Raw genomic sequence first — 27647 nt, 5'->3', positions numbered from 1 at the left:
CCCCGAAAACCCAAGATGCATCAACTGACAAAGTTTGATGATTCTAAGCCAATAAGTACCTGATATACTTAAATATAGCCATAAAATGTCAAAAGTAGGTCACCTGATGACCTACTTTTTGGTCAACCAAAATCCCAAGATGCATAGCCAATAAGTACAGGAGATACTTAAATATAGCCATAAAATGTCAAAAGTAGGTCACCGTGACCTACTTCTGGTCGTCACTCTCCGAAAACCCAAGATGCATCAACTCACAAACTTTGATGATTCTAAGCCAATAAATACCTAAGATACTTAAATATAGATATAAAATGTCAAAAGTACGTCATCTGACCTCCATTTTGGTTGTCACTCTCCGAAAACCCAAGATGCATCAACTCACAAAGTTTGAGGATTCTAAGCCAATAAATACCAAAGACAGTTAAATATAGCCATAAAATATCGAAAGTAGGTCATCATGACCTACATTTTGGTTGACATTTTTCAAAGTCCCAAGATGCATCTGCTGACCAAGCTTGATGATTGTAGGTCTGAAGGTAATCAAAATATGCCTTTTAAACAACTTGAAAACAAATGCCTGCAAAATTCAAAAAGTAGGTCACAGTGACCTTCTTTTTCATGAATATGTTTTAAGGTCCAAAGATGCAGCAACTTACAAGATTTGATGATTCTAACCCTCTCAGTGTCTGAAATAATGGGATTAAATGTTTTAAGAAGGATGAGTCATAAAGTTCAAAAAGTAGGTCACGGTGACCTACTTTTAAGTTGATGTTGTTCAAGGACTCAAGATGCATCAACTGACGAAGTTTGATGATCATAGGCCTTAAAGTGTCCAAAATATGCCTTCAAATTAATTTGAAAACAAATGCCCGCAAAATCAAACAAAAGGCCCACGGGCCTTATAGGTCACCTGAGTATCGTGTAACAACTTTCAAACAATTAAAATTGGTACATGTTTTAAACCAAAGGCCTCTATTTACTAAATACCCAGAAGTAGATCAGAGTAACAAAGAGAAAATGCACTTCCACTTTATACCCAGTTGTGCACCTCACCCCAAAGGAACCACTGACCCAGGGGCCACACATTTCAAAATTTTGCAAATTTATCATAAAATGGTTGATTAAAAGTTAAGAGCAGATTTTAAAGCATTAATTTATTTTCAGACTATGTACCCCCCCCCCCCCAGGGGGCATAAAAATAACCATTTTGCTAGATGCGCCTTTCTTCATCATGAATATATATATACTTGGATCATTGGCATAAAACCCAGGATCAAAGGAAAAGATTTTCAAAGAGTTAATGCATTTTCACTATATAATCAATAGAGCCCTGCCCTAACACCAGAGCCCCTGACCCTGGGGCCATAAAATTCACAATTTTGGAAGTGGCACTCTTGCTCATCATAACTATGTACTTTGTTAGTTTATTTAATACCCAGAAGCAGAGAAGATTTTCAAAGAATAATTAATGCATTTTCACAATATAATCAATAGAGCCCAGTGCTCCAAGTCACAATTGCTCTTAGGTCGCAAAATGGCGACCTTAAATTTTTTTTGGTCGCCATTTCAGAATTTCTGGTCGCCATAATCAAATATTTCACTCGCCATTAAAAAAATACATTTTGTGAATAAAACTTGATAATTTAAATAAGGATATGTATTATGTCTTGATTACATCAAAGATTACTTATTACTGTGCTAGGTTGAATGAAATATTTTTATTGAATACATATACCCTTATGGTTGTAAAGAAGAACACAAGTAATCTGATTACAGAAATAAAAGAATGAATCCTCTTAACCTGCAATCTCGCCCCTTTTTAAATGCAGAATATTTAGAAAATCTTTAAACTTATTTTTTGTAAATTATCGGGGGGCCAAATTAGGACATTTAAACGATTCATTCTTTTATCAAATGAAAATACAAGCTTGAGAGCTGTTGAGACAGGACTTTGCCTGCTGTTTGTCATGTTTACTTACTACTACGTACCTAACCCATTACACAGTCATTATAAATGCCGCCAAAACACTCTTTATTAGCGTGATTCATTGTGATATGCAAGCAATTGACCGAATGCTTCAATAACAAGGTCGGATCTTAGAAAGTTTACGAAGTTTGGATGCCATTCTACCAGGAACATTATTTATACACTTCTCTGGTTCTATCAAACTTTGTACAGCATGCTGCCATACATTACGTGATCTAAGTCAATGCGACGCTTTATAAAGTGTATTTAAGTATATGTCTTCAAACATTTTCTTGATAGAGAATCTTTACAAGTGAAATCTCGATCCCGATCTTAAAAATTGACGTTTCCAGCCCGAATTTTCTCAGTTGCGAAAATGCGAGTGCGTTTTAATATTTAGTCGCAAAATCAATTTTTTGGTCGCAAATGCAACCAATTTAGTCGCAACTTGAAGCACTGGAGCCCCACCCTAGCACCAGAACCCCTGACCCTGGGGCCATTAAATATTAAACAATTTTGGAATAGATACTCTTGCTCATCATAACTATTGGCTTAGTTTATTTATTTAATACCCAGGAGTAGAGAAGAAGATTTTCAAAGAATTAATGCATTTTCACTATATGATCAATAGAGCCCCACCCTAACACCACAACCCCTGACCCTGGGGCCATGAAATTCACAATTTTGAAAGTGGCACTCTTGCTCATTATAACTATGTACTTAGTTAGTTTATTTAATACATAGAAGCAGAGAAGAAGATTTACAAAGAATAAATGCATTTTCACTATATAGTCAATAGAGCCCCACCCTAACACCAGAACCCCTGACCCTGGGGCCATGAATTTCACAATTTTGGTAGAGGACTCAATGCTCATTACATTCGTGCTAACAGTTTGCCTGCTTGATGTCCAGGAGTAAAGAGGATTTTTAAAGATTGCAATAATTTTGGTGGTTTTGGCCCCACCCCTCAGGCCCCAGGGGGGCAGGGACCATAAAATTCACAATTTTTGCTCCCCTTCACCCATAGATATTGTATACCAAATTTGGTTGAAATTGGTTCAGTGGTTTCAGAGCAGAAGATGAAAATGTTCAAATGTTAACACACGACGCACGACGGACGACGTACGAAGCACGACGACGGACGAAAACGGATAGCAATAGGTCACCTGAGTTACTCAGGTGACCTAAAAAGTAGGTCACCGTGACCTACTTTTGATATAACATGATATGAAGTCCTAAGATGCATCAACTTACAAGATTTGATGATCCTAGTCCTTATAGTAAGCAAAATATAAATGTTTTTATTAACTGTAAATTTAGGTCAAATTTGAAGTGACCTTGAGACCACACCCTTTGCCTCAGGGTCATGCCTTGAACAATTTTTAATCTTCAACATATCCTAATCCTTGTACGTAACTTTGGTGAAAATCTGCCTGGTGGTTCTGGAGAAGAAGATTTTTTAGCAACCAGTACTTTTGGTTTTGTTTTCCTGATTATCTCCCCTTGTTTAAGGGTCCCAACCCTTATTTTAGTATAATTGGTAGCCCTTGGGCCAAGGATACCCTGTGACAAATTTGACACTGATTGGCCAAGGGGTTCTTGAGTTATGGCCCATATTCTAACAAGAGGCCAATGGGCCACATCGCCCACCTGAGCAATGTGGCTAGAAAACAAGAGGCCCATGGGCCACATCGCTCACCTGAGAAGCTTTGACCATTCCGTTCTTTAACAGATTCCCCCCTTGTAATACATGTTGTGACCCCATCCTACCCAATTGATCATAATTCAAACAATTTGAAATCTATATTTACCATAGGATGCTTTGATTCAACATTGTATAACTTTGATTCCCCATTGTGGACCCGCCCTACCCACGGGGTTTATGATTTGAACAATTTAGAATCTACACTACCCCAGAATGCTTTCACATAAGTTTCAGCTTTTCTGGCCCAATGGTTCTTGAGTAGAAGATTTTCAAAGATTTTTCCCAAATATTTCTATGTAAAACTTTGATTCCCCATTGTGGCCCATCCAACCCCAGGGGTTATGATTTGAACAATTTAGAATCTACACTACCCCTGGATGCTTCCACATAGGTTTCAGCTTTTCTGGCCCAATGGTTCTTGAGTACAAGATTTTCAAAGATTTTTCCCATATATTTCTATGTAAAACTTTGATTCCCCATTGTGGCCCCATCCAACCCCCAGGGGTCATGATTTGAACAATTTAGAATCTACACTACCCCTGGATGCTTCCACATAGGTTTCAGCTTTTCTGGCCCAATGGTTCTTGAATACAAGATTTTCTAAGATTTTTCTTATATATTTCTATGTAAAACTTTGAGTCCCCATTGTGGCCCAGCAATATCCCCGGGGGCATGATTTTAACAATTTAGAATCTACACTGCCCCAGGATGTTTCCATATAAGTTTCAGTTTTTCTGGCCCAGTGGTTCTTGAGTATATGATTTTCAAAGATTTTCCCATATCTTTCTATGTAAAACTTTGATTCCCCATTGTGGCCCCGTCCTACCCCTGGGGGTCATGAATTTAACAATTTAGAATTCACGCTACCCTAAGATGCTTTCATATAAGTTTCAGCTTTTCTGGCCCAGTGGTTCTTGAGAAGAAGATTTTTTAATGACCCCACCCTACTTTTGTCTTTTCTTGATTATCTCCCCTTGTGAGGGTACTTGGCCCTTCATTTGAACAATTTAACTTCCCCTTCACCCAAGGATGCTTTGTACCAAGTTTGGTTAAAATTGGCCCAGTGGTTCTTGAGAAGAAGTCGAAAATGTGAAAAGTTTACAGACGGACAGACAGCTAGACGGACGACGGACAAAATGTGATCAGAAAAGCTCACTTGAGCCTTTGGCTCAGATGAGCTAAAAAGCATAAATCAGTTTATTATTGAAAAGTTGAAACCCAATAGTGGTCCCAAACAATCCTTAAAAGGGAGCGGGTATGATTTGAACAAACTTTAATCTACACTAACTAAGGATGCTTGCATATTTCTTTGACTACCAGTGGCTTTATTGCCCTTTACATTTGAACTTACATTGTGGCCCCGCCCTAACCCCAGGGGTCATGTCTTGAAGAAAATTGAATCTAAACTTACTGAGAATGCTTCCATATGAAAAGGACTAATCATGGCTTTGCTATTTTTGAAAAGAAGATTTTTAAAGATTCTTTGTACATGTTTCCATGTAAAACTTGAGTTCCATGTTGTGGCCCCGCCCTACCCCCAGGGGTCATGATTTGAACAAACTTGAATGTTCACTACCTGATGATGCTTCCATAAAAATATGATCATTCATGCCTTTGCTATTCCAGAGAAGATTTTTAAAGAATTTTCCTATATATTTCTATGTAAAACTTTGATTGGCCATTGTGGCCCCCCTACCCCCCCGTGGTCATGATTTGAACAAACCTGAATCTACACTACCTGAAGAGGCTTTCATATAAATATATTATATTTATATTCATGCCTTTGCTCATTCTTGAGAAGAAGATTTTAAAAGATTTTTCCTATATATTTCTATGTAAAACTTTGATTGGCAATTGTGGCCCCGTCCTACCCCTGGGGGTCATGATTCGAACAAACTTGAATCTACACTACCTGCATGAGGATGCTTCCCAATAAGTTTCAACTTTCCTGGCACAGTGGTTCTAGAGAAGAAGATTTTTTAAAGAATTTCCCTATATATTTCTATGTAAAACGTTGACCAACAATTGTGGCCCGCCCTTAACCTGGGGATCATGATTTAAACAAACTTGAATCTACACTACCTGAGCATGCTTCCATATAAATATGATGAATTATGGCTTTGTCATTCTTGTGAAGAAGATTTTTAAGGCTTAAAAAAAAAAAAAAGAAGTTTGTTTCCTGTAACATTCCCAAAAAATTAAGGGTCGGTAGGTCGGAAATTCTTTTTATTTTTTTTTTTTTTTGCTTATGAATGGTCAAACATCCCCGGACCGAAAATACCAGGTGTTATATTTACAGTGGACACCCAATATGGCATCCAAAATGGCTGCCAAGCTGCAGAAAGCGAACTTCAGAAGTTGTAGGGGGAAACTGTTGTTACAATAATGATTACTCTTTATATTTAAGGTAAATGTACACTAAGTTGACATATTTTATGTCTCAAATTAAGCTACAAGCTATTTTTTTTATATTTAATAAATGGAATCAGCTGATTGATCAAACAAAGTTTTGCCATTTGTCAGAAAAAAAAATCCACCCGGGGATAATTTGAATGGGTTGGTCGGGTTACAGGAAACAAACATATTTTTTTTTTAGGCCTAAAGAATTTTCCTATATATTTCTATGTAAAACATTGGTCAGCCATTTTTGGCCCCGCCCTACCCCCGGGGGTCATGATTTGAACGAACTTGAATCTACACTACCTGAGCATGCTTCTATATAAATATGATGAATTATGGCTTTGTCATTCTTGAGAAAAAGATTGTTAAAGAATTTTCCTATATATTTCTATGTTAAACCTTGGTCGGCCATTTTGGCCCCTCCCTACCCCTGGGGGTCATGATTTGAACAAATTTGAGTCTACACTACCTGAGCATGCTTCCATATAAATATGATGAATTATGGCTTTGTCATTCTTGAGAAGAAGATTGTTAAAGAATTTTCCTATATATTTCTATGTAAAACTTTGGTCTGCCATTTTGGCCCCGCCCTAACCCCCGGGGGTCATGATTTAAACAAACTTGAAACTAAACTACCTGAGCATGCTTCCATATAAATATGATGAATTATGGCTTTGTCATTCTTGTGAAGAAGATTTTTAAAGAATTGTCCTATATATTTCTAAGTAAAACTTTGGTCAGCCATTTTGGCTCCGCCCTACCCCAGGGGGTCATGATTTGAACAAACTTGTAACTATACTATCTGAGCATGCTTCCATATAAATATGATGAATCATGGTTTTGTCATTCTTGAGAAGAAGGTTTTTAAGGAATTTTCCTATATATTTCTATGTAAAACTTTGGTCGGCCATTTTGGCCCTGCCCTACCCCCGGGGGTCATGATTTGAACAAACTTGAATCTACACTACCTGAGGATGTTTCTCTATAAGTTTCAACTTTCCTGGCACAGTGGTTCTTGAGAAGAAGATTTTTAAAATATGCCACCAAATTTTCAGTTATTCCTAATTATCTCCCCTTGAATGAGGGCGTGGCCCTTCATTTGAACAACCTTGAATCCCCTTTACCCAAGGATGCTTTGTGGCAAGTTTGGTTGAAATTGGCCCAGCGGTTCTTGAGTAGAAGTCGAAAATGTGAAAAGTTTACAGACAGACAGACAGACGGACAGCTAGACAGACAGACGGACAAAATGTGATCAGAAAAGCTCACTTGAGCTTTCAGCTCAGGTTCAGATGAGCTAAAAACTTCTTTTAAATCATTAAATTTTATCCAAGTAACTAGTCCAGGTGAGCTGAAAACAGACTTACGTTTCCTAAATACGTCTTCATGGAATGATTGGTCTTCCATGGTTGGGTGCGTGAAAACATCTTCTCCAAGTCTTTCTAAAAACTCCTCATTTTTTTCTGGCAGCAACCAACAGCAAACTTCATCCTGTCCTCTCCGATAATTCCAGGATCTACAGTATTCGGTGATGTTTTCTTTTTTTGCCCAACTTAAGAAAATATCGGTAAAGTTAAACTCAAAACTCTTTGAAAATTTAAGGAAACTAATGTTTTTGAAGACCTCAGAGGAAAAACTGATCTCTGATTCATTGAGTTTCAGAATTGGTTTGTAATTTTCTAAATGTGTATGGACAAATGGCTTTTTGATTTCCTTTGAGTTAAGACATTTGGCAACAGAATTATATTTGGTCATCCAGTTTCCTTCTTTCATGTTTATTCTGTAGGAATCGGAAAGAAGAAGGCACATCAATAGTGTATCTCCATCTACAAAATAAACAATAAAATAATGATGAACAACTCCGGAAATACCCCTTGAATGTATTTACATCACCTGCTGTTAAAAATTTTAAACCAATTTGAGTAAAATTCCTTTTTATAGTTGCATTATACAGATTACAGATCTTCTTACATTGATTCAAATGTTTTTGAAAAAAAAAGGGGGGGGGGGGTCATGGACATCCATGCAACACATTTGAGGTTGCTTTTCCACTTGTTGATTGATTGAACATTCAAGTTATTAATTTCCACAACTACATCATGTAGATGGCATTAACTTTTTATGTGTATTAGTATATGAAACCCGAATCTTTGAGCTTCTGTACAAAAATTCCATTACCTGTACAATTGTGTAAGTTTATTAGTGAAGGTCCTTAATCATAACATTAAATGTAAAATACAGTCCATTAGAGGATTTGATTAGGTGATTTTTGGCCTTCATGCACAGATCTAGAGGGGTCAGGACTCCCCCCTGGAATCTGCAAGGTTATCAAATTTATATACTAAAGCAACAAAAAGTTACCTTGGACCCTCCCCCACCCATGGAAAACGCAGACCCCCCTCCCCTTAGTAAACGTGAATTTGTGTTAAAAGGGTTGATGTATTAGAAGTCATGTCCCCCCCCCCTCTCCTACGAGATAGGTTTTTAAGATAATTAGATTTGGCAAGTTTATGGGGTTTTTTTATTTTATTATTTTATTATTTTTTTTTTTTGCTTGTCAAGAAATTTCTAGGTTGGGTTTTTTTGGACTGGGGTGGACCCCCCCCCCCCCCGGAAAAAAATTTCTGGATCCGCACCTGGCCTTGAACTCGCTTAAGTGACCTTACGTAACGGTCAACACACATAATCATTGTGTCCTGTACATACTTTCAGTGTTTTCCTATCATGAAGTTTTGGTCTGGGCATATCTGCTAAATGGACAGCTAGATGGATAAATAGACAAGGTGATTCTATAATTTATATACCTCCCAATATTTGGTTAAAGACAAAGCTACCGGTAACAAGGCAGCCTAGAAATTTTGATCAGAAAATTATCTCTTTAGTATTTAGTTCAGATCATTAAAGGTAATTGTAGTTAATAAATATTTATGTGATAATCAAAGTAGAATGATAATTTCCATTGAAATTTTTAAAGAAGGTTCAAACTCATACCTTCTATCTCATGAATGCTGTCAAACAATTCCTTTATATTTCTAAGGTCATGTCTGCTGTGATCCTCAGAGCTGGTACACTCCACACACAAGGGAACACCACACGGGGTACAGAACTGGTCCAGGGGAATTCTGGGATGTTTTCTACATTTGATGTCCTCCAGAGGGACTCCTGTTAGAAATAAAAAAAATTATATTGTAAATACTCCGAATCTTTATTAATATTCACGAAGCAAAGGCAATTTGGTAAAATAAAGATAAACATTCACAATCAACACACTATTCATCAAAATGTACTTTAGCTAAGAACTGATGATCTTAACCAAAATCACAGGACCTCTACTCTAGAACTGCTTAGAGTTATAATATGCCCCTGTGTGGTATGCAGCCCTAAAGAATGATTTTGTAACATAACTCCACTGAAAATTCACTGAGTAAGACATACTCTTACAACCCCTGCCCCCAACAAAAAAAAAACCACAACACAGTGACATACATACATATATGTGGGTGGATGTAATTAAAAATAAAAACAATCCAACAATTTTCTCATAGATTAAAATAAGTCATACGAGACATCTAACTTTGCTATAATGTAAAATTATTGACATAACTTGAAATAAAATGTAGTACAGCCATATATTAACCCTCCCCCCCCCCCTTCTCTAAGCACCAACACTTCGTTCAAACTGTGTAAACCACAAAAATCAACCCTACATATATCTCTGTCAGTGACCTTCAGTGCTTGTAACAGGGTAAAAATGGAACATTTTCATTGCATTATCATCTAAGGGCTTCCAGTGTTTTAAATTCATTTAATTGGAATACATAGAGTTACATATGGACAGAATAAAAAATATTATTTCTACGAGAAAACCATGCAAGAGGTTATGGGAGCAAGGTTCTCTGATCAACTTCATGTTTTGTGTGTAAATTTCTTCTATAATAAAATATTTTGCCACAATTTTTTTTTCAGTGTGGTCTCACTTAAGGGGTAAAATCGACACTGTTACTAAAAATAGAATTCTTGCCTTACGCAGGGTGAAAACAGGAATTTTATAGGATTTTATATTTAAAAATTCAGCATTTTACTTGATTATGATATAAATTATCCATATATGGTTGAAAGTAACAAGATATACTTGTTTCGGAATTTTTTTCATAATCACAAACTGTGCCCTCGTTTAAGTGCAAAAAGGTCACAAATCTGGCATATTTCCAGATTTTTGAAAACTGGTAAAAATATTAACTTTTCAAAAACCCATAACTCAGAAAGTAACGCTTAGAATCAACTCAATCTCATACCAATTATTAGACAACATGTCTGTCTACATTATATAAAAAATCTGTCTTTGAACTCTCAAATATTTTGCTGTACTTTTTACTTAAAGTTGGACATTTTTTGTGAATTTTCAAATTTTTTCTCATCCCTGAACTTCAGCAAGGAGTTATTTGCTGATTTAAATATTTTCAAGAATTCAAATTTTGCGGTGAAAAATACCAGTATATTGAAAATTTTTGTTTTCAATCAATAATTATTTCCTAAGGGGTTAAATTGGGGGGGGGGGGGGGGTAGCAGAATTGTATTATTTTACATTTTTTTATTTGAGCAGGGTGATATTCACATACTGTTTAGTACCTGTTTGTCAATCAGTAGACCAAGTTTGTTCTTTCTTATCTTAAAAAAAAAAACTTGCTTGATAAATAATAAACAAAGTACACTGGTATCTACTAATAAGTAGATGACCCCTTTAATTTGGAGTTCACAAGGTCAAAGGTCAAGGGTTATAATTCTCCATATACCAGTATGTTGATTTTAATCATTCAAAATCATGAGGACCCATTGTTTGACAGACATGAAATTTAGTACATTGGTTTCTTGAGAAGTAGAGGACCCCTTTAGATTTTGAGGTCACAATGTTAAAGGTCAAGGGTCAAACTGAATAGAAAGGAATATCAGAGCTATTTTCTTGACAGATATATTGTAATGGCAACAACCTCAAAATGAATGAACACAAAGTTTTAAAAAATCAACAAATTAGGACATTAGTTATTTTATAATTTTTAATTTCATTGCATATTAAAATTTGAATATTACTCAATAACTAAGTACATTCAACAACAAATAAATTACAATGCTTGACTGCTTCCTGATATGTTATATTCACTTCCAAAATTAAAATGACCTTGAAATTTTGTATGCTTGAAAAAAAATCTACTTGCTTAAGTATACATCATGGTTCTAAATTAAGGTAAGATTTAAAAGAAAAAAATCACAGTTTCCCCAAATCATATTCTGAATTATTTGCTATAACTGTATACAGGAAATTAGTCTTTATAACAGTTTTATATTTGGTAAAACTAAAGCACTGCTGACCTTGAACTTTGATCTTCTCTAAGATAGCAAACACTTAAAATTTACTCTGAATTTCTGTGTATTCTTGCAAGTGAACCCTGATACATATTAAATATTATTTGGGTTGATCTTGAGGTCTCAATCTTTCAAATTCTATAAGGTGTGTCCAAACTATTTTGTTCAGTATGATCCCATTTTCTTCCAATGTATCATCCAATAACTTCTGGAGAAAATTTAACAAGCACTGAAATTTCCACTTCTGGTTTAAAGAACAACTGGACTGTCTCCAAATACGCAAGAGTAGTACTCAAATCAGGTACCTGTGAAAAAACACAGTTTTCAAATTAAATTGAAATAAAACATACAAGACATATTCTAAGATTTTTAAAATAAATATCATGTTTATGATAATGATACATTTAAATTAATCAATTGAAGAAAATGTCATCAAATGATTTAGGTAAGATTCTTCACAAATTCTTCTGGCTTTCTTTGAAGAAAACAAGAGCTTCATATATCCTTGAAGTAAAGTAATAGAGTAGGGAAAAATGCATGTGGCAAATCGACAGAGAGGGCAATTCCTTTCCATGTACTATAGTATACAGTTATGAAATGGGATGAGGGAAATAGCAAATTTATGATTCCCCGAGGGAGGAAACTATTTCCCGGAGGAAATAATTTTCTGCCAAGGGGAACAATAAATTTGTTATTTCCCGAGCTCCCATTCCATAACTTTTTTATTATACCAAAACAATGATAGGCGATTGAAATTTTTTAACCAGATATTCCAACATTTTAAAAAAAAAACTGTAGAGGCATAATTACAAATGCATGCGGTTTAACACAATGTATGATAAGTGAAGCATCGTGTCCTTAAACAATTAATTTATTTTTAAAAAAGTATTTTCACTGACATTTCGAAAAATTATCGTTTTCTTCATTTTGGTAGAATTCAAGTATGATTTTCACATCGCACGTCGAAATGTTTTGACGTCATAGCTACATTGCTAATAACATGACGTCACAGACTCGAGATTCTTTGAACGCTTCACCCACTGAACACTTTGATTGGTTAAAATTACTAATAAATATTCATGAGGGAGTAGTCCAAGGGAGCAACTCTGATTTTCCAGGGAGTAGTCTTCAGATGAGGGCAATAGTCACTTATCGGGGAAATAGAGTTTTATGGTATTAATTTATACAGAGTAATGACAGTAGAGGTATAATAATATAACACATCTTTACCATTTCCTCAGCAGTGATAAGTAGTTGGTAATTCTAATGCTGCATCTGCATTGTCTTTTCTCTTCTTATTTCTGGATTCTGTACACAAAACTACATTGGAAACCCTATGTAGTAATTCTTTATAGCTCCACAGCTGAAAATCCCATTGTAAAGCCCAGCCCTAACCAGGGAAATGAATTTGAATAATCTGAAATTGCACGAGAAATGTAAGAATGAAAGGAAATATTCTTTATGTTTATAATATTTAATTAGTTATGTTTTCAACAGAAACTTGTCAAGGAACACATGGTTACCTTTATTTTAAAAGTATGAGATTATGAGATTCTTTATAATCAAGCAGCCACATATAAGGCAATAATGGTGATTTAATTGACAGTGAAGACCCACCTATCCAATTCTTAATGTACCCTATTATAAACAGTCTTTGAAAACCCTGGACCTATTCAACTTTTCATTCTCTCTTCATCACCCCACGAAGGCTACTTATGCTATTTATAATTATTTTGCAATATTGTTGAATTTATACAGATATTTTTATTGCTACATGTACAAGTAACAACCTCTCTCATGTTGAAATTTCTCTTGACAGGTTTGCTAGGTATATATTCATATACAATCACTAGATTTAGCTACGTAGGTATATTTTTATAGAAAAAATTAATTTGGCAGCTAAATAAAGCTATTAGGTAGGTAAAAAACTAACTAAGTAGGTATAAATCAGAGAGCAGCCCCCAAGATGCCAAAGTTTTTTTGTAATGTATTTTTATGATAATATAAACCAAGATCCACCTACCTGTTTCTTTTTCAAATTCAAACATTGTTGATTCGGTATCATCATATAACTACATCCGTCTTGCTACCAAATGCTGCCAGAATCATATTCATCAAAATCAGAGCCATAATCCGAAGATCGTTGACAATTAACGCACTTGAATCTTTTTCTGGGGACGTACAAAACGGTAAATATTAACGTCTCAGGATGCCAAAATGTTTACACGTGGTACTTCATTTCATGGTTTTCATAATGTTTTATGCATTTTAAACATAGCCACTAGTATATACGTAACAAATTACATTCACAATTTGACAATTTTCTTCAAATACACATATTGATGCCTAAAACGATTAGATGACAGAAATCTGTTTATATTCGTAAACATAATCATTATCTACCTTCTCTACATGAAGAGCGCAACACACACACAAAATCTAAATAAATAGTAAAATACGTTTTTTTTTCACAGGAAAAACAGGGAAAAAATTATTTATAGCTTTTATAAAAATAAAAATAATTTTCATTGTTTATATTTGTAAATACACACAAAATTCATTAAAATTACTGTTAAAAGTAAAACTTATAAAATCATGAATTTTTCCCTCATTTGAATTTGGGGTACACACATATAACTTTTCTGTCCTTGAGAGTCCAAAGGTGGATTTTACATATTGTTTGGATAATATCCTAAAGATTCTTAAATGCACAAAATTTGTGAAGCGTTACTTTCTAAGAAATGTATCCACACACACAAAAAATGAACCATTATCATTTCTACCATGCCAATATTTGTGCCCTCGTGACAGCCTTCTATATAGGGGTTTTACAAAAAAAATGATTCCACACACACTTATAAAAAACATAGCCCTTTTATTTATATATTGTTTTTTTCTACTTTTAACTATTGAAATTGTCATTTTTTCACCAATTTTTTGCATTTTCCCTTGAATATTGACCACACACATTGGCTGTTACTAAAAATAGAAACAACCGATGCAAAAATAAACAACATATTTTTGATGTAGATGTCCTTTGTTCAGAATAAAACACACATTGAGAGTGCCTATCAGAGCGTTTGTTATCTACAGGTTTTCTCGTAGACAGGCTCTTATAATGATAAATATATAAACTATATTTCCCTCTTCACCATATCACACACACTTGATACAGGCAGTTATAATAGAATTATATCTTTATTGCATGGACCAGCTTATTTGAAACAAAGCAAGAGACTAAGTTATGTTTTTATCACACACACTTATAATGAAAAGGGGGGTAACTTGATTTTCTTCTTCAACTTCAAATACAAAATTGAATTGTCTCCCTTTCACTAGCAAGACACAGCTCAGTTACATTCAGGCTTATTCTTTGCATTTTTTAAAATTTTGTTCATAAAGTTGAAATGAATCTTAAACTTCACTAAGGACTTTAAGTTTGAATACTGTTCAATTATTTCCATATTTCATCTAGAACTTTCTCATACAAAAAATGTAACTCCACACACACAGATTTACTGAACACCTGCTACAGAAATACACAACATTCCTAGACAGAGCTGTGTTAATGTCAATGTCACCCCAGTACACAGTGTAGATTTACTGAGCACACACAAATACACAACATTCCTAGACAAAGCTGTGTTAATGTCAATGGTGTCTATATCTAACTGTCAACATCAGTACAAATATGTCGTGTTCTAAATGTAGACTTACTTATACTGAATACATTATAAAGAACATTGTAAAAAAAAAGATTTTAAAATTTAATCCGCTATTTCTCAAAAGTGATCATGCGATACACACACATTTTTCGAACAAAACAGCACATAATTTCAAAACTTGATAATTACCCCCAATATTCAAAGTCTCAATATTCAAAATCAAAGTCTGTCTGTCACACACACATAATTATACCAGATGTATGAATGTACTAAAAATGGTTCTGAGAAAATAAATTACAGAAAAGTTTGAAATATTAACACACAGTGTATATAGAGTTCAATGTACATGTATGATTCAGTGATTGAAGAGTTACACACAACATCTAACAATTAATTACAGACTAGATGTACACACACACTTTTTAATCTATTTATCATCTTTATAGTCATAAATTTCATCTTTAACAGTTTATATTTGTTGTTTACACAATGAGCAACACACAAACTATAGCATTTGTAAATAAACACTACATGTAAAGTTAGTCTTAAATGACCTCTCTATTATAGTGTAATTATTTAGTATTGGTATTATAATTATACACACAATTAAACAGACTACAATATTACTTACCAGTCAGAGAGTCTGTATGTACCACTCTGTATAGGTTGACTGTGTTGTTGTCTTCTGACCCTACCCACAGTAGGTGTGTGTCCTCATCATAACTCAGGCTCAGTGGATAGTCTATCCCGTGTTGTTGTGTGTGTATCTCTGTCAGATAGTGACCCCCACTATCTAACATCTGTACTGAGTCTGTGCTCCAATCACACAGCAGGATGTGTGACAGCGCGTCAGTACAGATTCCACATGGCCATAGTCTTGATTCTGATGGAGTACGTGTGTAGGAGAATCGGTAATTACCGTCACGATCTGTCACCACTACAGCATGACCGAGATAGTCAGACACAATAACATCTCCATTACGGTTCTCTGTGATGTATCCAGGATATCACACACACCCGTTTTGTTGTTGTGCTGTATGGTCTGGATGTTTTTTCCTGTGGAGTTATACCGTACTACCTTGGCTGTAAATGTATCATTTCTATACATACACATCCCGACCAGCAGGTCTCCAGTGGAGGGGGAGCTGTAGACACACCGTGGCCACCATGGTGATGTGTTGTACTTTATTATCGTAGTCTTTTCTTTGTTATCTGTAGACAGTTTATTGATGTTATATTCACTGTCTATGTAGATTAGATCACACTCACGGTTCACAGTGTGTCCTCCCACATCACTACCTATATCTGTCACGTGATCTAGTTCTTCTCCTTTTGTGTTTGTCAGTATAAGATTGCCTTCACACACTGATAAAGACCCGGTCTGATGTAACACGTGAAATGTGACGACACCCTCTAACACCAGACACTCTGACAGATTTCTGTAGCACTGCTCTATACATCACTGACAGTTGACATCTGTTTCTTCTTTATCCTGTGGTTTTATGTTGATTTCCTTCAGTCAGGGAGATCTCTCTGTAAATTACAACATTGTACTACAATTATAGACATCAGTTACATGTCTCTCTGTAAACATTAAATGTTTTAGATCAATATTTTATCTTAATATACTTCTTATAATTAAATTTAGAACAATAACTTGTCTCTGTTCACAATTAATCAAATTAATACAAATATAGAAACCTTTACATTGGGTTCTGAACACACATTGTTTCTGTGAATTGCAGGGTCCAAGTATTCACAATGGAAGTTTATCTAAAATGAAAATATGTGACAGATTAAAACATACCATGTATTCATTATAACTGTACTGAAGATTTTTAAAATTATTATAGATCATGTAGATTGTAATATGAAAACATGTCCACCATTTCATGTTTATACAATTATGTATAAAATAAAATATCTTAATCACAATAAAATTTGATTTCCTTCATATATTAATCCATACAATGTATGTGACAATGTTGTGCAGTATTAAACGTAGATTTTTGTGATGATGTACCACACACACTTTAAAGATAGGTATGATCTACAGTGAGCATGTGTGTGGGTCCACCCCCTTAGAATTTGCAGAGTACTAAACCAACTAAAAGTGACCTTGGAAAGTCGTAGATATGGGAGAGGAGTAATTTTTTTTTTTTTTTGCTTGTGAAGAAATTTCTTAGGTTTTTTTTGGACTAGGGTGGACCCCCCCCCCGGGAAAATTTTTTTTACACATGGGGCACAACAAACAAAAGACTAGAAATGATACCAATAAGTCAACTTAATGATTCATTTGACCTAAAAATCAAATGAGGGTTTTTTTTTCTTAAATGATTGTTTGATTTCAGCCCTTTTCAAATAATCATCTAAAATATTCATCTTATAGAATGGAGGGTATAGATGATTTTTTTTTTCTAACCTGTAAGAAGTCAATTTCTTCATCTTCTTCTTAACAACTCCATAACACCTTATCAAAATCTGTCAAAAGAAATTCAGAACATTAGCTTACTTGTATTTATTTATACATGTATGTTCTTTTTAACCATTTTTTTGGTGATAAAGTAGATGTGGGAGTTATTTTTTACTGCCTGAATTTTCTATAAAATAATGATATGATTATCCATAAAATTATCAAAACTTTGAGTTCAAATGAAAAAAAAAAAACAAGAGACCCGAGTGCCACATCACTCAGCTGATTACTTTGGTAATGCATTTCTTTACCAGAATTCCCCTCTTCTTATATATCTATTGTGTCCCCCTACCCCCTCCCACCACCACCATCCCCATCTTGTTTTTAATAATTTAGAATCTAGACTACCCAAGGATGCTTCCACATAAGTTTCAATTTTTCTGGCAAAGTGGTTCTTGAGAAGAAGATTTTTTAATGACCCCACCCTATTTTTGTCTTGTCTTGATTATTTCCCCTTGGGAGGGGACTTGGCCCTTAATTTTAACAATTTAAAATCCCCATCGCATAAGGATGCTTTGTACCAAGCTTGGTTAAAATTGGCCCATTGGTTCTTGAGAAGAAGTTGAAAATGTGAAAAGTTTACAGACGGACGGTCAGACTACAGATAGAATGTGATCAGAAAAGCTCACTTGAGCCTTTGGCTCAGCTGAGCTAATAATGGAAAAAAGATTCTGTGTTCATAGAATATACTTTCCATGTATGATCTATATGTTCGCATAATCTATTGCTTATCTACGTGTGAATATCTTAGGCATTACCTTGAATGTATTTTTAATTTTAAACATCTTTATGGTTTGAACAAATTTATAACTACCCTACCAGAGGATATTTACATAAACATAACTCATTTGGGATTTGCAATTCTTGAGAAGACTTTTTTCCCTATATACTCCTATGCAAAACTTTGTTTGTCCATTCTGGCCCCATCCTTCCCTTAGGGCTCATGATTTGAACGAATCTACGCTACCTAAGGATGATTCCACATATGTTTTATCTTTCCTGGCCCAGTAGTTCCTCAGAAGAAAAATATTAAGAGATGCCATTAATTTTTCACTAATTTGTAATTTTGTAGTTATCTCCCCTTGAGAGATGGTGTGACCCTTCAATTGAACTTAACTCCCCTTCACCCAGGGATACTTTGTGCCATGTTTGATCATTTTGATTGTAGTCTGTCCAGTGGTTTCGGAAAAGAAGATGAAATTGAGAACCAGAAGTCTCTGTTGAGACTGAAGCTATATGGTTTGAACTTATAGCAAAGGAAGAGAAAAGTACTTAAGCAGCTGGGATTTGAAACTAAATAGAACTAGAAAACTGACCAGTCAGCAAGGGCCCCGCCATGGGGTAGAATTAATAGGGTGCAGCTTACAGAATGATTAAAAAATGTACGAAGAATAAGCAACAGCAACTGTTTTCTTAAAATTTCAAGATAATTCCTGAATATTCAAAAACCTGAAAATAATATCCTTGTAATTACATTAGGCAGTAAAGAACAACTTAATGTATATTTAAACAATTATGAAGAATTTGTGTTATATAAAATGCCAGCCTTGAATGAATGCAAATATCATGAAGGCTTGACCTTATTCAAACAAACAGCAGTTGCAGACAAAGGTTTTCATTAATCTTAAAGTGACAGAATAAAGAAAAGCCTACTAAATTTTCTGCAGCAGGCTAGATAATTAATCCCAAGGGATAATTGTACCTCTCTCATCATTTTCTTCTAAAGTACAATAAGAACTTTTTCAGTATTAATGATAGAATGGGGTTTTTATACAACTATTCTAAAAATTAATAACAGGGCTCTCGATTCTCTATAATTGGGGCCGTTTATGGGCCCCATTCCCAATTCAAAAAAGGTACCTTTTTCCCAATTGAATGTGTTAATTTTCCCAAAAATCATTCTCCCCAAAATTAAAAAAATATATAGCTTGATGTGTAATACCGGGTAATTAAATTTGTTTTTCACATTCTTATGTATTGCAAAACAATGATTTAATTAATAACAAAGATCAGAAACCCAGTATATCATGTTTCTAAAGAATAATGGTTATCTTCAAATTTCCAAAAATGTCGCTATTTTTCCCAATTTTTACGGACCCGGACCCATTCCCAAAAGTGTCGTTAGAGCCCTGAATAATATGCTTGAATTAACATAAAGTGAAAAAAGTAAATCAAAAAATGGTTCAAAAAATCTTCTTTAATCTATTTCTTGTTATTAGAATTTAATGAAATCATAACTATTTAACAAATATAAATTATCAATAAAAATTATAAAATTTAAATCCACATTTCAGAGTGTTCATAGCATTCCAAATTGACTTAACTTCAAAACAAACTTCATTTGCAGACAGAGGTGGTAATTCATCTCAATTTGACAGATAAAGATAATGCTCTGGATTTTCTTCAGGAGGAAAGCTAATTTCCCAAGGGACTCATAGCAGCATTCAGTTTTACAATAGGAACATGTTCAGCAGTTATCTCTCTTTGCCAAAGCTTTTGTATATAAAGTTAAGGAATCTACCCCACCACCCCAGCTCCAAACCAGGGGACATAGAGAACCAAACTTAGCATCAAAATATGTATTTCTGCCTACTGAACTATCATACCAAATTTGTACTTGATAGGGCAGACATAAAAAAAAGTTGCCCATTCATTCTTATGCATAGTTAAGGAATCTACCCAACCACCCCAGCTCCAAACCAGAAGACATAGAGAACCAAACTTAGCATCAAAATATGTATTTCTGCCTACTGAACTACCATACCAAATTTGAACTTGATTGGGCAACAATAAAAAAAGTTATTAGAAAAAAACAGAAAATTTGTGGACGGAAGAGTGACAGACGGACAGACAGACAGACAGACATACGGACAGAGTGATTACTATAGGGCACCCGCAAATCCTTGCGGGGCCCTAATAATGATCGTTGATAAAGTCTCTTTATGTTCTTAGTGTAGTCTACTTGTGTGCCAAGTTATACTGAAATCAGACCAAAACTGTAGGAGGAGTAGCATTTTGAAACAATTTTACAGACATTTCTATTTTTTTAGTAACCACGGCAACACCATTCATCAAAATTAAAATTCGATACACAGAATTATGTATCTTAGTGTATTCTACTTATGTGCCAAGTTATATTGAAATCAGACCAAAACTGTAGGAGGAGTAGCATTTTGAAAGAATTTCACAGAAATTTCTATTTTTAGTAACCACGGCAACACCGTTCATCAAAATCAAAAACCGATACACAGAATTATGTATCTTAGTGTATTCTACTTGTGTGCCAAGTTATAATGAAATCAAACCAAAACTGTAGGAGGAGTAGCATTTTGAAAGAATTTCACAGAAATTTCTATTTTTAGTAACCACGGCAACACCGTTCATCAAAATCAAAAACCGATACACAGAATTATGTATCTTAGTGTAGTCTACTTGTGTGCCAAGTTATACTGAAATCAGACCATAACTGTAGGAGGAGTAGCGTTTTGAAAGAATTTCACAGAAATTTCTATTTTTAGTAACCACGGCAACACCGTTCATCAAAATCAAAAACCGATACACAGAATTATGTATTTTAGTGTAGTCTACTTGTGTGCCAAGTTATACTGAAATCAGACCATAACTGTAGGAGGAGTAGCGTTTTGAAAGAATTTCACAGAAATTTCTATTTTTAGTAACCACAGCAACACCATTCATCGAAATCAAAAACCGATACACAGAATTATGTATCTTAGTGTAGTCTACTTGTGTGCCAAGTTATATTGAAATTAGACCAAAACTGTAGGAGGAGTAGCATTTTGAAAAATTGTTTACAGACAGATGGACAGACGGACAGATAGACAGACGGACAGACGGACGGACGCCGGACGCATTACTATCGCATAAGCTCTTCTGGTCTCTGACCAGTAGAGCTAAAAATTGACAAGGACGCTCACAACGACGACAAATATTGGACAAATTTTGATCGAAAAACTCACTTGAGCCTTCGGCTTAGGTTAGCTAAAACTTATATAAACCTGTATAGTGGGGATGTCCTCTTCTTTTCCAAAGCTACACTTTAAAATACGTCATCTGGATCTGGAACCTGTCAAAAATGAGTAAATGACATAAATTATTCTTTATACTTTTCAACATAATATACAGAACATTAGAAGGTCATAATTTACCTAGAATTTTTAGTGTACGTGTTTCTTTCAAACTTTCCTACTTCTTCAAAATAGAGAAGATGTGAATGAGCTAATAAAATAAATTTGAGTGTTTAACATTGGTGCCCTTTTTTGTGATTCCATCCTATTTCTGTCCTCATAGGCCATAATTGAACAAATATTAATCATTATTAAGTTTCAACTTTAACAACAAACTATTTTATTTTTCTTAATTTCCTAAATATATGTATTTCTTATATCTAAAGATATGCAGTTCTAATTTTGAAAATTCTTTAAAATAAATATTATCCTTGTATATTCGAAGTTATTCAGAAACCTGTATATTTACAATTTCTTCATCATGTTCATTTTCTTCATCATTTAGACAGTTACACAGCACATCCTGGGAAATCTGTCAAAATAAGATCAGTACATTTAGTATCTATTTTTGTACAACAACCTTAGAACAGTAGGGAAAGGTTTATCTAAGTTGTAAGAACTTGTTACCAATCCCTTAGTATGAATTATACAATAAAATATGTTCAAAACAATTAAAATAATATTCTGTTAACTGATTTTTAAGACTCTAGCGTATTTCTTTATTTTCTTCAAATATAATTTAAAAGAAAAATGTAAACCTGATGTAAACCTGTACATGATTGTGATTATCTTCATAATTCTCTATAATGTTGACATCACATTCTGTGGTAGCTGTCAAAATTAAAAACAAATTTTAATAAAACAAAACAATTGTTTCTTCATGAAAACAATACAGAGTTACGGTTCTTAGTACAGTGACACACCATGTCAGAATGGGGCCTTAGACTTTACCTAAGGAAATGTCAACATTCTAACTGGAATGCTGTTTGTGGGATTCTTACCAGAGTCAATTCTATAGCATGGACTGAGACAGAAATATATGTAGAGACAGTGTGGACTGACACTTTAGGTGAAAATGAAATAAATACATGTTTTCAAACCCAGAAAGACCAGTGGGGATACAACGTAAACAAACCAAAGTTGCTTACCTTTCTCTCTTATAATGTATAGTGGGGTATTTTTTTGTAGAGCGATTATTTTGGGGTTTTGACGATTTATTCCTATTGCAAACATGTTGAATAAGTGGACTAAATATAAATTGTGAAAAAAATAACAAATAAGCCTCGGGGTTGAATATCGGAGGGGGGGAAGGTCTTGTCTGTCAGACATAATTCTCACTAGTCTCAGACTTACAGACAGGAGTTAATTGCCTGGTACAGGGCGGGGCCACAATTAGTATAACAACAGGAACATCAGAGTCAAAGATACTCAGGTGAGCGTTGTAGCCAATGGGACAGGGCGGGACCACAATTAGTATAACAACAGGAACATCAGAGTCAAAGATACTCAGGTGAGCCTTGTAGCCAATGGGACAGGGTGGGGCCACAATTAGTATAACAAGGTGAACAGCAGCATCAAAGATCCTCAGGTGAGCCTTGTAGCCAATGGGACAGGGTGGGGCCACAATTAGTATAACAAGGGGAACAGCAGGGTCAAAGATACTCAGGTGAGTGTTGTAGCCAATGGGACAGGGCGGGGCCACAGTAAGTATAACAAGGGGAACAGCAGGGTCAAAGATACTCAGGTGAGTGTTGTAGCCAATGAGACATGGCGGGGCCACAGTTAGTATAACAAGGGGAACAGCAGGGTCAAAGATACTCAGGTGAGTGTTGTAGCCAATGGGACAGGGCGGGGCCACAGTTAGTATAACAAGGGGAACAGCAGGGTCAAAGATACTCAGGTGAGTGTTGTAGCCAATGGGACAGGGCGGGGCCACAGTTAGTATAACAAGAGGGATTCAGGTGAAGGACAGCAGAGCCAAACTTACTCAGGTGAGCGTTGTAGCCCATGGGCCTCTTGATTAAGCACTTGTACCACATATTCCATTTTGGGACTGGTCCAAATCAATAATTTATAAATTTCAGAGACATTATACTGTTGTAGCCACCACTTTAAGGAGAATAAAATTTAATATCTTATAAGCAAATAAAGTTAAATTAATATAAAATCTTAAATCAACAAATTAATCGACACCCTACAGGCCCAGCACAATCTCTTGATTAAGCTATAATCTTGAATATATATATAAACCTTTATGTATGTGGTTTTTTAAAGGGCAGGTAAATTTGAAGCCAGAAAAAACGTTGAAAAAATTAATTGAATTCTCATCTTTATATGGATTATTTTTTTAGGTAAAAGTCTTAAACAATTTCAAAAATGTTTGTTTTGAATGATTTGGTAGTTATTATTACCGCAACACCTTTTGTATTCTTCAAATCATTTCGGAGCAGATCTCCTCCAATTTGCAACTGTAGTGATGGCTTGTCCCGAGATACAGCTAGATTATTCTTTCTACAGATCTATATATGGTCTTTGAGTTCAACAAGTTCTCAGTCTCTCAGGGAGATACAGCTAGATTATTCTTTCTACAGATCTATATATGGTCTTTGAGTTCAACAAGTTCTCAGTCTCTCAGGGAGATATAGCTAGATTATTCTTTCTACAGATCTATATATGGTCTTTGAGTTCAACAAGTTCTCAGTCTCTCAGGGAGATATAGCTAGATTATTCTTTCTACAGATCTATATATGGTCTTTGAGTTCAACATGTTCTCAGTCTCTCTGGGAGATATACATGATATAGCTAGATTATTCTTACTACAGATCTATATATAGTCTTTGAGTTCAACATGTTCTCTGTCTCTCGGGGAGATATAGCTAGATTATACTTTCTACAGATCTATATATGGTCTATGAGTTCAACATGTTCTCTGTCTCTCGGGGAGATATAGCTAGATTATTCTTTCTACAGATCTATATATAGTCTTTGAGTTCAACAAGTTCTCAGTCTCTCAGGGAGATATAGCTAGATTATACTTTCTACAGATCTATATATGGTCTTTGAGTTCAACATGTTCTCAGTCTCAGGGAGATAACATTGGGTGAGTTTATTTTTACTTGCATTGTAAATTAAGATGAGTTCAAAATAAAATATTTTCACTGCACCAAGCAGTGCCAAGGTGCAACTTTTTGTATATGCTGAAAAAATAACAAATTTGAGAAAAAAGTGTGATAAAATAGTAAGATCAAGCTATTCTAAATAGCTTAATAAAGCTATATATAGCTTTAATAGCTGCAGAACTGTAGCTCTCTGAAAAAATGTATTGAAAAACTGGAGAGCTACAGTGCCACCCAATTTACGCCGGAAATTCATATGGAAAGAACTGTCGCCAGATCCAAACATCGAGAAAGAGGTTAGTTATATGAGGCGTAACAAAAAAATATGTTTGTTTACGGTTACCCGACCGACCCTAATTTTCATCGCCGACCCAAACTTTTTTTTCGTCGTAAAAATCCGGAAGTTACTGGCCGGTCAGTTTAACTTTTACATTCATCTTTGAAATCGAAATTGAAAGTACAAAAACAAAACCAGCGAGTTGCAATTTCTACACCAACGAGTTCGTTGCAATTTGCTTACCATTGCGTGACAGTTGCTGGGGTGTGCAACTAGCATCGCCTGATGCCCGGTGCTACCGTTTTTGGGGTAGTAAAAATAAAAATTATGCATATAATACATGAGAAATACAAACGGTATTTTCACTCATTGTTTTGCTATTTAATTTCCAACTAATGAAAATTTTCAAGGTAACATGCCCCAATTGTTCTTAAATTACTTTAACCTTATCCATTTTGACGTACTACCTGACTTATTTACTTCAAAAAACGATCGTTTTTTCCTAATCCGAATTTCCTCCATTCCTCTGTTAATAGTAAATACATGCAGCTATCTCTTTCCATTATTTACGGTCCCCCAATCGACTAATAACTAAGTGTTATGTGGTTAAACTTTAATATATATCAATTGTATTTAATGGTTTGAAATGAAAATAAAATGATTTTGCTTCATTTTAGATAAGCTACACTGCTGGTACAATATGTTCAGAAAAGAAAAGATAATATAATTTCTTAAAATTTTTAAACTTCAACTTTAAAATGGATGGCTTAGGACCCTGACTTTCTCAACAATGAACTTTTTACAATATTTGTTTTTACAATATTTTGCCCCTATATTTGGACTGCTCACTTTTAACTTTGGGCTAGTACCTTTATTGCTGTTACTGTAAGCCTGTGGGCTAGTACTTGATTTTTTTTAATTGCACACCCCTAAGACAGTTGGCAAGAAACCACCCATATTTGAAGCCAAACGAAAGTATAAAGGCACCATACAATGGTAAAACTGTTTTGTAATTCAACCAATTCATGTGAATTTGTGTATAAAAAAATTCAATAAAATAAAAAAAAATTCCTACCTACCGACCCTATTTTATTTCAGCATGTAACAGTAAACAAAGGTATTTTTTTGTTTGGCCTGACTAACGGTACGCGTTGATTAGAATTTGACTGAAAAATATTAAAATTGAATCTATACTCCACTCACTCCTATTTGGTCCGCAACGAAAGTCGCCCAGAAACAAGATAGAAAGTCCGGTCAAAATTTGTGGTAGCGAATTTCCTATTTTTAGATTCCTCCCTTGTGTATTTTTATAGTAGGGGTAACTTTATTAAAAGAAGATAAATATTTCGTGACAAGCCCCTGTGTTCTATCTAGTGGCACTGTCGCTCTCCGGTCTATCAAATTATTTTGTTAGGAGAGCTACAGTTCTACAGCATAGCTAAATCAAGAGATTGAATCAGATCTTATGAGATCTGTCCCAAAATGGCCGAATAAACAAACCCACTTCCTTGTTCGTGCGAGTTTACCGATTACCGTGAACAAACCTTACTTTCATTATCAACTACAGCTGTTAATACATGTATTGTACTGTGTAGTTCCCACAAAAATGTCGTTTTTCAAAATCAAAAGGCCTAGCTGCTGGTTTCGTTGTCTTTTCCTCGATCTTGCCTTTCATGCAACAACTTTCAATGCAACGTCTGCGTGGTTTTGCACTAAGACTACTCGGATGTCTCTCGCACTTGCCGCCGAGTCAATCGGCAATCCTCGGTTAGCGTGCTAAGGAATCGGCAATCCTCGGCTAACTCCGCTACGCTCCATTCATTATTATGTGCGAGGTACGAGCCATCCGAGGAACTCCGAGTGCGTGCAAAGTTCAAGCAAAAATAGGAAGTCATTTAAAAGTCGGGATCGTTATTCACAAAATTGCGTAACTGTCATTCAGCAAAATGTAACAAAATGTTTCGTCACTTACTGAGTTACTCACTCACTGTTATGATTGTGTTGATTGCGGATATTGCGGAAATAACTTGAAATGTAAAGGTATTGTGAAGCTTTTATATAGAGTACACCGACCAGGTCCCAAGACAGATCAAGTTAAAAAAATATTATATCTCTCATTTCCTACATCAAAATTATTATTATGGTTATATATCAAATTGCATGATCAAGTCTCTGACCATGCAATGCATAATAAAATGGTGACTGTGTACATATGTGTTACTGTGTATATTTTTATATATACATTAACATGGTGCTCTAAAACATGGCAAATATTAGAGCTTTGCAATAAAGCTATGACACCAAACCAGAACTGTGCGTAATGTGTGTACAGCAGTACAAGGTGTGATATGAATGTGGGTTAGTCATATTATGCTTTACTCATGCTACTGTAACATTGCCTGAATTGTGTACTTAGTCCTTTATCAGTCTAGACAAACTCCAAAAACGAAGTTAACGGAAGTAAGAAATTGAGACTGAAAAAGACTCCGAAAAAAGAGTCAGCGCATGCGCAGATACACAAAAAATCTCGATTTTTTATGGGTCTACAAAAATTGTCCATGCAAAGTTTAAGAAAGTATGACAATTATATCAATACACTGAAATGGTACATTAAAGACGTCTGAAGGGATCATATATTTGCTAGATTTTTTATTTTTGCAAA

At 34.9% G+C, this 27647-nt stretch overlaps 2 protein-coding genes and 2 long non-coding RNA genes across 7 annotated transcripts in view; 1 reads left to right on the top strand and 3 right to left on the bottom strand.

Moving 5' to 3' along the window:
* LOC134271596 (uncharacterized) overlaps positions 1-16086 on the bottom strand; it is a 33044-nt gene extending 16958 nt beyond the window's left edge. The window contains exons 1-3 of the mRNA XM_062753834.1: positions 15726-16086; positions 9060-9230; positions 7436-7894 (exon numbers count right to left, since the gene is read on the bottom strand). Of these exons, the coding sequence (XP_062609818.1) occupies positions 7436-7894; positions 9060-9230; positions 15726-15894 (799 nt within the window). The 5' untranslated portion in view covers positions 15895-16086. The remainder of the gene's footprint in view (positions 1-7435; positions 7895-9059; positions 9231-15725) is intronic.
* On the bottom strand, positions 11583-13565 carry LOC134270961 (uncharacterized). Its single transcript, XR_009992926.1, has 3 exons — positions 13453-13565; positions 12660-12846; positions 11583-11734 (listed from the first exon to the last, which is right to left on the bottom strand). It is a non-coding gene; the product is annotated as an uncharacterized LOC134270961 (long non-coding RNA).
* Positions 16087-22055: 5969 nt separating the features above from the next.
* On the bottom strand, positions 22056-26729 carry LOC134271530 (uncharacterized). The gene is made up of 3 exons (XR_009993044.1): positions 26535-26729; positions 22351-22423; positions 22056-22124 (listed from the first exon to the last, which is right to left on the bottom strand). It is a non-coding gene; the product is annotated as an uncharacterized LOC134271530 (long non-coding RNA).
* Positions 26730-26939: 210 nt separating this feature from the next.
* The window catches only part of LOC134271090 (natural resistance-associated macrophage protein 2-like), a 43437-nt gene continuing 42729 nt past the window's right edge, over positions 26940-27647 (top strand). For 2 of the 4 annotated variants that reach the window (XM_062753491.1, XM_062753552.1), the window contains exon 1: positions 26940-27025. The gene's annotated coding sequence lies outside the window, so the exon portion shown is untranslated. Of the gene's footprint in view, positions 27079-27647 lie in introns of all 4 variants that reach the window. The other 2 variants (XM_062753434.1, XM_062753373.1) reach the window with 2 other exon arrangements.

This window comes from Saccostrea cucullata, unplaced genomic scaffold, assembly GCF_032062105.1.
Source record: "Saccostrea cucullata isolate Sc308-1 unplaced genomic scaffold, CSIRO_AGI_Scuc_v1 ctg1562, whole genome shotgun sequence".
In the NCBI taxonomy this organism is placed as follows: Eukaryota; Metazoa; Mollusca; class Bivalvia; order Ostreida; family Ostreidae; genus Saccostrea; species Saccostrea cuccullata.
This window is presented reverse-complemented; position numbering and strand designations above follow the sequence as displayed.